At 39.2% G+C, this 13,488-nt stretch overlaps 1 protein-coding gene across 2 annotated transcripts in view; it reads left to right on the top strand.

The window, feature by feature from the left end:
* LOC126106812 (uncharacterized) overlaps positions 1–13,199 on the top strand; it is a 74,904-nt gene extending 61,705 nt beyond the window's left edge. The window contains exon 7 of one of the 2 annotated variants that reach the window (XM_049913207.1): positions 12,442–13,199. In XM_049913207.1, coding sequence (XP_049769164.1) covers positions 12,442–12,519 — 78 coding nt within the window. In that variant the 3' untranslated portion in view covers positions 12,520–13,199. The remainder of the gene's footprint in view (positions 1–12,441) is intronic. The other variant, XM_049913206.1, reaches the window with a different exon arrangement.
* Positions 13,200–13,488: the final 289 nt, after the last annotated feature.

Raw genomic sequence — 13,488 nt, 5'->3', positions numbered from 1 at the left:
GAAGTGGAGGTATTGCTGGTGGTTAGTAGGTTTGATATGAATGGAGGTACTGATGTAGCCATCTCTGAGGTGAAGGTCAACATCTAGGAAGGTGGCATGTTGGGTTGAGTAGGACCAGGTGAAGCAAATGGGGGAGAAGTTGTTGAGGTTCTGGAGGAATGTGAATAAGGTGTCCTCACCTTCAATATAGACAGCAAAGATGTCATCAATGAATCTGAACCAGGTGGGGGGGTTTAGGATTCTGGGTTTTTAGGAAGGATTCGAGGGTTTTAGGAAGGATTCCTGGGTTTTTAGGAAGGATTCCTCTAGATGGCCCATGAATAGGTTAGCATAGGATGGTGCCATGCGGGTGCCCATAGCCGTACTGCGGATTTGTAGGTAAAGCCTTCAAAGGAGAAGTAATTGTGGGTGAGGATATAGTTGGTCATGGAGACCACTTACCCCACCCTCCAAAACTTCCACCTACCACCACACACAACCCAGAACCTAAACAGACCCGCAACACAGTTATGAACTTTTCCTCCAGAAGCCTTAGTCCCACAGAAATATCAGTCCTTTCCAAAGGCCTGCCTGGGGGAAATTAGAGGGATAAATGTTTCAGGGGGGAAAAATATTTAGGGTTACTACTCTCGCCTCCGCGCCCCTCCACTCAACAATTGCATTGTTGACTCCCTTTTACCACCCCACCCCACGCTCGCTTACCCGACAGTGTGACAAAGTATTTACGGGAATTTGAAATGCAGTATAGGGGGAAACGGTGCACAATGGTTAGCATCATTGCTACGTGACCATTGTCTAGAATGTAGGACCATTGTGTTCTCGGTTCTGCTGTGTGATTTGTGTACTCTGTAGTAGTTGTTGGCTGCGTATCATGGAGGTGTTGATTATTTTTTGTGCAGGATGACGAAGAAATATGATGCTGTGTTCAGAAATGTATATAAGGAAGAGTTTCCATGTTTACGTGACTCGAGGAAGGGACAAAGTTATGCATTTTGTGGTGTATGTAGATATGACTTTTCAGTGGCTCATGGCAGGAAATGCAGCATTCTTAAACATGTGCAAACTAAAAAACACAAGGAGAATGTCCATTGTGTAGAACGGAACCAGAAACTTAACTTCTCGTGTAAACCTCAAAATGTAGATTCTGTGACGAATGTCGAGGCTTTATTTACGTCATTTATTGTAGAGCATAACTTGACTATAAACTGTACCGACCATGCTGGGCCTTTGCTTCGCAAAATGTTTCCCGATTCTGAAATTGCGAAACAATATGGGTGTGCCAGGTACAGGTACTGAATTATTGCAACTTTGTCAGGGATGTGTTGTAATTCACAATAGTACAGCGCCAAAATTCTCCTGATTTTTCGCTTTTGAAAGCTGGCTTGTTTGCATAACAAATACAGAAAATGCAAGAGTGTTGTAACTAAGCCAAAGAAACAAATAATGAATTTTGTTGAAATGAGTTGTAAGTAAATAATACTAGTATTTAAGTTATCGAGCAGCTGACAAGTATCCATGTCCTAAGCACTGGATTAGTTCATCCCTTTGTTCAGAAGGGGAGGCCAACATTTGTTTGCCCATTTCGTCAGTCATGAGCTGTGATGATGAAATAAAGACATACGCCTTCAATTTTACAGAAAATGCTTAGTAAACTTTGTTTCATTTTTGCATTACTTATAGCTTTAAATGTCAACCTCATCATTTCGTTAATGGTCATAGTTACTGTGATTTACACATTTAAGCAAGACACTGCTTGAAATTTAAAGAAGTTTTCAATGGAAAATAGCGGTTACTGTGATTTTGCATTTGGTGCATATTACATAATATATTGCTGTATATGGAATTCACACTACTGGCCATTATAATTGCTACACCAAGAAGAAATGCAAGTGATGAACAGGTATTAATTGGACAAATATATTATACTAGAACTGACATGCGATTACATTTTCACGCAGTTTGGGTGCATAGATCCTGAGAAATCAGTACCCAGAACAACCACCTCTGGCCGTAATAACGGCCTTGATACGCCTGGGCATTGAATCAAACAGAGCTTGGATGGCATGTACAGGTCCAGCTGCCCATGCAGCTTCAACATGGTGCCACAGTTCATCAAGAGTAGTGACTGGTGTATTGTGACGAGCCAGTTGCTCGGCCACCATTGACCAGACGTTTTCAATTGGTGAGATTTGGAGAATGTGCTGGCCAGGGCAGCAGTCGAACATTTTCTGTATCCAGAAAGGCCCATACAGGACCTGCAACATGCAGTTGTGCATTATACTGCTGAAATATAGGGTTTTGCAGGGATCGAATGAATGGTAGAGCCACAGGTCATAACACACCTGAAATGTAACGTCCACTGTTCAAAGTGCCGTCAATGCGAACAAGAGGTGACCGAGACGTGTAATGAATGGCACCCCATACCATCACGCCCGGTGATACGCCAGTATGGCGATGACGAATACACGCTTCCAATGTGCGTTCACCACGATGTCGCAAACACGGATGCAACCGTCGTGATGCTGTAAACAGAACCTGGATTCATCTGAAAAAATGACATTTTGCTATTCTTGCACACAGGTTCGTTGTTGAGTACACCATCGCAGGCGCTCCTGCTGTGATGCAGCGACAAGGGTAACCACAGCCATGGTCTCCGAGCTGATAGTCCATGCTGCTGCAAATGTCGTCGAACTGTTCGTGCAGATGGTTGTTGTCATGCAAATGCCCCCATCTGTTGACTCGGGGATCGAGGCATGGCTGCACGATCCATTACAGCCATGCAGATAAGATGCCTGTCATCTCGACTGCCAGTTATACGAGGCTGTTGGGATCCAGCACGGCGTTCCGTATTACCCTCCTGAACCCACCGATTCCATATTCTGATAACAGTCATTGGATCTCGACCAACGCGAGCAGCAATGTCGTGATATGATAAACCACAATCACGATAGGCTACAATCCAACATTTATCAAGGTCGGAAACGTGATGGTAAGCATTTCTCCTCCTTACACGAGGCATCACGACGACATTTCACCAGGCAACGCCGGTCAACTGCTGTTTGTGTTTGAGAAATCGGTTGGAAACGTTCCTCATGTCAGCACACTGTAGGTGTCGCCACTGGTGTCAACCTTGTGTGAATGCTCTGAAAAGCTAATCATTTGAATATCACAGCATCTTCTTCCTGTCGGTTAAATTTCATGTCTGTAGCACGTCATCTTCGTGGTATAGCAATTTTAATGACCAGTATCATAGCTATCATATTAAAGTTTCCTTTAGACTTGTGTGGAGGTCTGGCTGAAGAAAATTAATCCGATGTAGCACTCTCATTCGTGATCAGGTATGCCAGCGGTAAAGCCAGAATGAGATATCAAGAATATTGCTCATATTTCTAAATAGTTTGAGATATGGAAATGAGAGTATGGCAAATAATAGCACGCAAAGAGGAGAGCATTTTGCCACATTGTTTTCATGGAAAACTTCATTATGTGCCACATTATTCCAGTAGCTAAAGACTTTTTCCAAAAATAATGTAATTGCTGGTGAAATGAGAAATGCTATTCGTTTTGGAACAATACAAGTGAAGACATTATGTGTTTATTTTTGTACGAGGGATGTGCTTTTTCATGAGCTGTTGACCTTACTTTTCCTCTTTTTCTCATGTAAGAAACTTAATACAGCTGTTTCAGTATTCTCTCACTGTTGGATCTGCATAACATGTTAGTGAGGTGACATTGTGTAAACTCCTGTCTGTTTTGGAAAAAGAAGCAAATTTTAACATAGCACCGAGAGAAATGTATGTTTTACTCAAAACGTGGCGAATGCCTGACCACACTCAGAAATTGCAAAATGCCTGGGACGTTAACTGAGGTGAGGTTACTGTCAAACAAGAGAAACTGGCAGACCTTGTACAGAAAAAAATTTTGTGGGAGCCAAATAGTGTCTTCAGTAGTGGCAGAGGAGCACAAGACCAAGTATGGGAAATGCAAAACCAGTCAGCCAAAACACATTCAAATACAGAGCCACAAAATCCACATGGATGCACTCACAGGGCTGGGTTGCTGGAGGCCATAGGGAGAACAAAGCCTTGGGAGCCACCTATGACTAGCGCATTGGGGACACACAGCAACCAAATTCTCCTGCTCCCAGTCAATGCCGGCCCAGTAAACATGTCTGAAACCTAAAACTTTGGTGCAGAAAACATTCTGGTGACCCTCATGTAACACCTGCACGAGCTCCTGCCCCAAACTCCCAGGAATAACCACCTTGGAAGCAGCAGCGTCCATGGAGAGCAGGAGGAGGACCCCATCTGCAACTGAGAGACAGTGACGCAAAACAAAATAGTTATGAAACTGATTGGAAGCGCAATCTGGAGGATGAGAAGACCAACTCTGCAGGACAAGGACTAGCTGTTGGGGGATGGGGTCAGACGCTGTTGCCATGGCGATTTGAATACTAGTGTTCAGAAACCAGGGCAGTAGGAGATAGCCACTAAAAGAAAAAAGAAAAGAGCTCCATTCGATTAAACTTGGGGTCCAAGCCGACTGGCAGCTGGGATAAGGGTCCATATTGGCGTGGTACCCATTGGGGTAAAAATGACTGTCATAGTGGAATTTGGAGAGGAATAAGGCACATCACTGCAGCCTGTGGGTAGCATTATCGGGGACCCAGTTGGATGGGTGAGATATCAAAACTAATGGCTTTTGGTCCATAATGAGTTTGAATTTTGTGCCACACAAGAAAACATGAAGTATCGTGACCGCATATACAGTGGTCAGAGCCTCCTTTTTGTCCAGCATGTAGTGGGCCTGTGCTGGACTGAGAGTTTCGGAGAGGTCATTCCATATCAAATCACCCAATAAAAAATAAATTTTACACCCACCTCCTTAGATTTTCATGAAATTTGGCTCAAATGGTTCTAATACCATCCTGACAACACCTGCAATTTCTTTTTTGCTGTATCTCTTACAGTTTTTTTTATAAATTTTTAAAGTTTTTATGTTTTGCGTTTTCTGAACCTTCGGAAATGGTCAGTTTAATTTGTATTCAAAACTTTAAATTTGCTTATCTTAAAAACTCTTTTAGATAACATCATGAATTTTTGCAGCAAGTTTATTTATTATACATATTTGAAGATAAAAATGATGCTATTAAAATATATTAATATTTTCTATGGAAAAAAAATATATATATGTATTTTTTTTTTTTTTCTTTTTTTTAACGGATGTTTTGTTTTATAAGAATTGCAATATCTCAAGTCTCAAACCTGATAGAATGCTCAAATTTGTTTTAATTTACTCTTAAACATATAGGCTACTTGATAAAACAAAAATAATGATGGCTTTTTAACATGTTTATTAATGATAGTAGATTACATTAGAATTATGTACAAAGATAGTTTACTTACGACACTTATGCATAACCCAACTGATTGCTTGAAACATTGAATTTTTTGAGTAATTTTGTCTTTTTAATAAACATTAATGCTGATTCAAACTGTTTTTCCACTTCATCCAAGAGCTTTCAGTTCTTTTGATACAGTCTTTTTTAAGTAATACATTCTCCCAATGCCGCTTGATTGAGATGTGTCTACTACACAGACTATGTGCTCCAAAGGCACTATGCAGGAATCTTCTCTTTCAGGCCAATAAAATGATGCAGCGGGTCCTGAAGGATGTAGAAATAGAATTTCTGCATCTTCTTCATCATTGAATATTTTTTTACCAGTCCAAAGTACCAGTTACCATCATAATTTGCAGCCACATAGCAATTTATGGATGGTTGAACACGAACCCAATCAGAAGAAGAATGGAAAGAAAAGACTAAGGAGGGTTTTACACTATCTGTAGTCCTTCTAATTTCAAGGTTGTTTGTTGGAAGTGGTTAGAAGTTATGAAAACTTCTAGTTCCAGGAATGGTTCGGGTTGTTGAAAAACATTTTTCTAGTTTTAACCGTAGCAAATCAGCTTCTTTTTTGTCAATAAAGTGAAAATGAATGTTTTCAATATTTTTTTCACAAAACTTATACACATCGATTGCTGTCATTATTTGTTCTTTGTCTGAAAGCTGTAGACTGGCTTTCCTTAAAATTCTTTTAATAGTTCCTCCTAGGCCATCACAAATTGACTTCCCATGACTTGTTGCAAAAAAAGAGTGTTGGGCCTTCAAATTAAAGTCTCTCAAGTGTTCAGTCAAATTTTTAAAACTGTTTCAATTTTTGTACTGTCCAGCACAACCATCTGTAAAGTAGTGAACTGAGTCAATGTCAGTATGATGTAATGACAGCCACTTTGTAATTTCTTTTTGTACAAAATTAACAAAACCAGTGTCATGTTCTTGGTCATCACTAATAAAACAGTGGTTGGAAACAAAAACATTGTTTTCCTCATTTCTTAGAAAAACTCCAACTGGGTGTAGAGTACAACCACCTCTATTCCAGTGGTAACTTTGGATCTCATTTTGTATAACAAAGGAATAATTTTCACTGAAATCCATCACAATAATTGCTGTTTTGGGTGGTGGGTCTTCTTTCAATCTTTTAAAGGCTGCTGATTGGGATTTTGCTATAAACGAGTGTGGGGTGAGCTTTTCCAATGACCTAACCAATAAAGAAATGTAGTCTTCAACACTGATAGACTGTTTGATCATTTCTGCCCTGTCTGTGTTAACCCACTGACTGATTACAATTTCTTCTTCTAAATCATAATCTTCACTTAGTTTTTCAGTTAAGCACTCTGTTAGTGCAGTATTTGCAGGACAGCTGTTGCAATGATGTAGCATGCAGTTTTGGTTTTCTGTGTTGCACACAAGCATCTTAATTAGGTCTTTATAAGTTTCTTCAATTTTCACAGCATCCAGTAATAGTTTAACATTCTGGTGGATACTGCATACACATACAGTGTGTGTGCCTGCAGCACCAGCAAGGATACACCATTTAGGTCTCAAGAAACAAAATTTTGAAAATCCTACTTCTACCTCGGGATTCTCCCATTTGAAAGAATAATAGAGTTCTCTCAAGTTACACAAAATGAGTCTTTTTTGCATGTACACATTTTTTTGAACACTTACTTTGTCTTTTGTTCCAGGTAGCACTCTGGAACTTTCATCCTTTTCATAAAAATCTGTTACAAGTCTTACTGTATTTTCAGAAAGAGTTTTACCTTTTTTTGGACCAGGAGTTTCCAAAATACCCTTTTCAGATTTTAGCTTTCTAGCTTGTCGCACCATGTACTCACTTACATTAAATTCTTTCATCACTTTATTTCGAGTCCAACAATCTGGAGCCAAGGTCAGAATCTGGATTTTTCTAGACCTCCCAACAGATGAAATCTTCTCTTTCATAAGAGAAATCATTACATCAAAATCCTTTGCTTTCTCAACCACACTTTTATCTGCTTCGTCATCATCAGAACTTGGTGCATCATATTTTAATGCTTTTGAAACCGCCTTTTTTGCAGTCTTTTCAATACTGCTAACCTTCCTTTTAAAATAAGACCCTTTACTTTGTTCTGACAAGCCATGAAGCTTTATCGGTGTTAAACCTAAATAATCAAGAGCAATGTTTGTTTGTACGAGGGATTCATTTCTGGATTCCAATTATTCTAATTCAACCATGACTTCATCATCTGTTTCACTTTCATTGACTTCAACTCTTAATTTTTCCTCACAAAAGTTATGGCATGTTGAGCAAAGCTTTTGTCCAGGTTTAATGCTAATATTTTTTGTCAGTAATTGTTTAGAAAGATCCAAGCCTACACTTCTCAACGATTTTTTGATGGGCTTTTTGTGTTTTTTTAGTGGGTCTACACATGTTGTTTAATACTTTTTAAAAACATTTAAAAAGTAGTAGCTGTGGTGTGAACATATATTCTTAAATTCACACAGATTAATTCCAGATCGTAAGTGCATCAAATCTTTTTCTTCCTCACTCAATTCTGATACTGGTTGTAACTTTTTTGAAGGTGTGTAGGTTGTTTGGAAACAGTCAGATTTTTTAAATAACCCTACACTACAGGTTTGAATATCTGACATACTGATTTCACTTTTGGTCTGATTACTGTTCTGGTTACTTTTATAGGATATTGGAAAAGAATCTCAGTAAACAAAGCAACCGTAATTACTGAGAGTTCGAATAAACTTAATAAAATACTATCCAAGCACTATTTAACACTGTAATAATTTTTTACTTCAAAACAAAGGAGTAACAATACAAAATCCAAGTGTACATTGTTACTCCAAGAAGACAAAAACTTATTTTCGGTGTCTAAGTCACTTGGCATTTTTTATTTTTAAAATATAATTAATATTATTTTAAAAATTAGATAACTGTTAAACAGGTTAAAAAGCCAACATAATTTTTCTTTTATCTAATAGCCTATACAATTAAGAGTATTTTAAAACAAATTTCAGCTTTCTATCAGGTCTGAGACTCTAGATATTGCAGTTTTTGTAAAACTAAACATCCGTTAGCTAAAAAAATAAAATAAAAAACTTATAAATTTTTTTTCATTTGGAAGAATTTAATATATCTTTGTGGTAATTTTTTTTAACATTTAGATATAATACACAAACTTATTCCAAAATTTCATACTGATATCTTGAGTATTCTTTAATATACAAATTTTTTTAGTTGTGAGGACACGTTTAAGTTATAACTTCCGACTGCTGAAACAAAGCCAAATCTAAAAATTTTAAAAATTTGTAAAAAAAACAAACTATAAGAGATAGAGCAAAAAAATTTTACAAGTGCTTTCACGATGATAAAAGAAGTAATTGTACCAAGTATCATCAAAATCTGACATGGTTGGTGTCAAGGCCTGGGTGACTTGACATGGAATGACCCGGAGGCAAACCAGTGGTTTGTTGGGATCAAAAGTAGCTAGACACAGTGCTGATCTGAAGGGGTCCTTGAGCTTGGAGAAGGGCTGGTTGCATTCCAGAGACCAGACAAAGGAAGCACCCTTGTGGAAAAGGAGGCAGAGAGGATGTGTGCAATGTTGGATGACCTGGAATGAATCAATGATAATAGCCAATTTTACTCAGGAAGCCTGTAATTGTTGCAACAGTGGGGGACACAGCAGATCTACAATGGCACTGATAAGATTCACAAGGAGTTGGATGTCCTGCCATGATTGGTGTGGCCCAGATACTCGAGATAGTTGGAAAAATTTGGACTTCTGCAGACCTGCTACCCAGAGCCACAACGCAGAGTTTTCGAAAAAGAGCAGAGGGATTGTGCAGATCGTCGTTCATAGAATGTCCCATGACAATGTCATCCAGGTGGTTGAAACAGTATGGAATAGTGGACATGACCTGTTCCAGAGAGGATTGAAAAATTGCTACCCCAGACATCAACTGTTTATATCAGTACAGGCCGACAGGCAGATAAAGAACTGTGAAAGACTAGACTCCTCATCCAAGGGTAACTGGCGATACGCTTCAGAAAGATCAGGTTTGTAAAAGAACTGACACCTTGCGTAGTGTGTGGACATGGCAGTGGGTATGTGTCGACCACAGACGGTGAATTCACAGTGACCTTAAAATTGCCAGAAAGTCGTAATTTATCAGAGGGTTTCCTCATGATGACAAGGGGTGTGCCACTCACTAGAGGAAATGCGAACCACAACACTGAGATACGAGCCGATCCAGCTCCATATTGACTTGGGAGTGTAGGCCTATAGGAATCTGCCTAGCTCAAAAAAATTTAGGGTGAGCTGGTTATGTGGGCATGGAAAGTTTGTGGCACGCCCTAGGCCTACAAAGATATCCTGAAATTTTGAGCACAGAGATTCCAATGATTGATAGGGGTTTCGGCAGATAGCAGCTGTATGGAGTCTGTGACTGAAATGCCAAAGGCATCAATCCATCAAACCCGATAAGGTTTGCCAAACAAGCATGATGGATGACAATAGAGGTAGTTGGTGAGTCACCTGTATATAGGTAAAATCAGCAGTGAACTGGCCAAGGAAGGGGAGTTGCTGTTTACCATATCCGCATAGGCACGTGTTTACCAGCAACAGTGGTGGAGAGCTGAGGTCCAAATATGTTTGGGCATTAAGCAAAGAAACTGCCACACCATTGTCCACTTTCAGGTGCATCTGTCATGATTGAATCAAAACCTTGATAAAAAGTTTGTAGGAATCCTGATCAGGAACTGGCAGTGACAATGACACTTCCTGAATATCCGTATCTATGTTCTCTAACACAGTCCTGTGTTGAGTGGAAGACTGTTGCAATGTGGTCTTTTTTTTACACTTAATGCCAGGGCCAATGGTGGGATGCTCTTGATCTATCATGTTGGAGTAACAAGAGGCACACAACGGCAACAGGGAGCAGTGGCTGGAATGCCTTTTACGTACTGTGTAGAAGCCAGTGGATCGGCTGTGTTGCACCACCATGATGTCACCCTCCTGGGATGCAGCGAATGCAGCTGGGCCACTCCGTACACCCGTGCCTTCGCACCGTACTTCTAGCTGCTGACCAGCAGTGTGAGAGATATACAACTAGACAGTTGACAGAACCTCTTCAAGGGAGGCGTTTTCTAATTGGAGGGCCTGTTGCCTGACTTCCTTATCTGGGGCAGAGCGGATGATAACATTGTGAACCGTGACATCTGCATACGATTCTTTTGACTTGGCTGTGACAAAATTTCACTTGCGAGTAAGGCTGTGGAGGGTCACAGCGCAGGCATGATAAGACTGAAGAGGCTGCTTCTCGCATCGGTAGAATTCAACCCTAGCTGTGATGATGTATGTGCAGTGGGGATATTAGGAAGATGACAACAAACATAAATTATCGGACGACACTGAGGAAGGTTCCTGCAGCAGGGCAATTGCCACAATGTCTGATAGAAGGTGAAATCTGTGACAAAAACAGTGCACGACATACTCCCGCATCTGAAATGTGCAAGGTGTGAACATTTGCTGTAGGCAATATTTGCACACCTGTCAATCTTCTGCTGCGTTGACATATGGCAGGAGAGCAGGAGGGAACGTAACTGGAGATGAAGAGGGAGAGAGCAACACCGGCATAGCCTGTCACATGGCACTAGGAAGTTCCATCTGTTGTTGCACCAACGTTTGAAGCAGAGGTTCTGTGTCACAAGAAGATACAAAAAGCAACTGCAGAACGAAGCCCTTGGAGCTTATTTGTCACCCGTGTTTTCTGATTACAAGAACTCACAGATAATAACTGACACAACACTTTATCACATCTAGAATAACTTGTGCAAAAGACATTTCCCACGGGGTGGATACACTAGTAGTCCAATAAACATGGACCAAATCTCAACGTGTAACTGAAAGTGAGGCTGACTGGAGAGGACTCTATAAGCTGTAAATTGCAGTGCAGTGCGGTGCAGAGGACCTGCGCATGCGTCTAAGAGTGGCGGCCAGTGCTAGCGTCTTCATACTTCTGTCGTGTGCCATAGAACTGAGCACCAGGATTGTGTGTGTGTGTGTGTGTGTGTGTGTGTGTGTGTGGCATCTACACTGGTCACTATGGTTACCTTGACTTTTTCCATTATTTTCATTCCACACTGTAATTTTCATAACCAGAATTACTACAAATATTTATGAAAGGAGTATCAGTTTCCCAGCCACCAAAACAAATGTTGCATTGCAGAGACATGCAACAGTTAAAATTCAAATCTGGCCATCCTGATTTAGGTTGTCTGTGATTCACTAAATAGATTAAGGAAAACGCCGGGGTCGCTTCAAAAGGGTATGGCCGATTTTCTTCCCCATTTGTCCTTGATCTGAGCTTGTGCTCGGTCTCCAATGACCTCAACAGGATGTTAAACGTAATCTTTCTTCCTTTGAGTCTTTCTGAGTCGTACAAATTGATGGTTGCTGTATTATTCAAATTGAATTGGCAGATTTTGTGGACTTACATTTTGTTAAAAAAAGTACCATGTGATTACAGCCAAGAGGCAGATGTAATACCAAAACTTGTATTTTATTGTGTGAACTAAAAATGTTGAAAGCATTGCAGATTTTGGCCATTGCCACCCCTTTAATTTATTTTTTCCCCCCAAATAGCCTCTAAAAATGAATTACTTAATATTCTTATTTGACTTTTGTTTTCTTTCTCTGACAAAAAAGATGAAAAGTTTAAGGGTTAATTTTTTCATAACAGTTGAAAATTTCCTGTTGATATCAATGCTTGCAGTAACAGTGATCTGTCAACATATTATTTCTATTCTTGTGTTGAACTAATGTTCAGACAGACAGCAGAACACTTTACAGTTTTTTGAGGCAAACTTGTTGGCAATGTTCTTAATTTTTAAAACAAATGTTTTGAAGCTCTCCATTTATCAGTGTCCAGCGTTCAAAGTGTCATTTGTCATAATCTGTTCAGGATTTGCTGTCTGAATGAAACTTTCTTCTCACAGTTTTGTGTCACTGAAGATACTGTCAGTGTTAAATGTCTTCCCTTTTTGACAGGTTAAACCGGAAGTTGTCCCCCCTCATAAACTTCGACGGAGTTGGCAGGAGGAACTGGTACATCGATATTCTCTGTAGCATCACAGTGTATGAGAGAAATGTAAAAAGGAATTTTTATAACTGGAAGACTGACGTGTGTTTCTGAAGATTTTAAATGACTTCCAGATGACACAAATTGAACAGGTGCATGTGTAATAACATCTGGATTCCCTGTAATCCAGTATTTTATCAATAAACATGTTTATATTTTGTAATTTTTGTAGTGTGTTCTTTCTATTCTCTTTGCTATGTGTCCAAATGATTTCATGCTGTTGCCATGACAATTTCTTCACTAAATCTGGGGCATTGATTATTGTTCTAAACATTACAGGAATAGGTGTATGCCTTAGAGAAATATTGTCATGTAAGATTTTGTTACTGTATTCATTGTGTGTGTGTGTGTGTGTGTGTGTGTGTGTGTGTGTGTGAGTGTGAGTAATTTGCAATTATTTTTACTTGTTAAGAAATGTAGAGTCGTCTGTTTTAGTCAAACAACTGAACTATTGAAATATTTCACCATCTCAGGTTTTGTAGACCACCATGTTAACAACAAAAGGCTGAACTTCATTTAGTCAGCTAATCATAAATTGTTTTGAGAAAAATTTAATCATTGTGCTAAAACTCTGCATATTGTTTGTTAGATTGATTTTTTCCCCAAATTGAATTTCATTTGATTTCTGTAACATTTAATAGAATTGTAAAGCTGATAAATACGATTTACAAAACACAAAATTATATATTAATATGGAAAGAAATATTCTGGGAAAATATAAATAATCAAGGAGTAAAGGAGGCAACTCACAAAATAGTAGAATTCTTGAGTTGTTGACAATCACATAAATAGGAATGAAAACTTCACTAGCTTTTGTTATCACATATATATCACCTGATGGCTCCCTTCACTGTAAACCTCATGTCACCCGTCCTTTGTTAATGTTTCATACTTTCCTTACAATTATACCTGGTTAACCAGCTAACACTTGCTTTACAGATAATTCAAACATGGAA

Source organism: Schistocerca cancellata, chromosome 10 (assembly GCF_023864275.1).
Source record: "Schistocerca cancellata isolate TAMUIC-IGC-003103 chromosome 10, iqSchCanc2.1, whole genome shotgun sequence".
NCBI lineage: Eukaryota > Metazoa > Arthropoda > Insecta > Orthoptera > Acrididae > Schistocerca > Schistocerca cancellata.
Note: the sequence above shows the minus strand (reverse complement) of the source record. Positions and strands in the feature narration are given on the sequence as shown.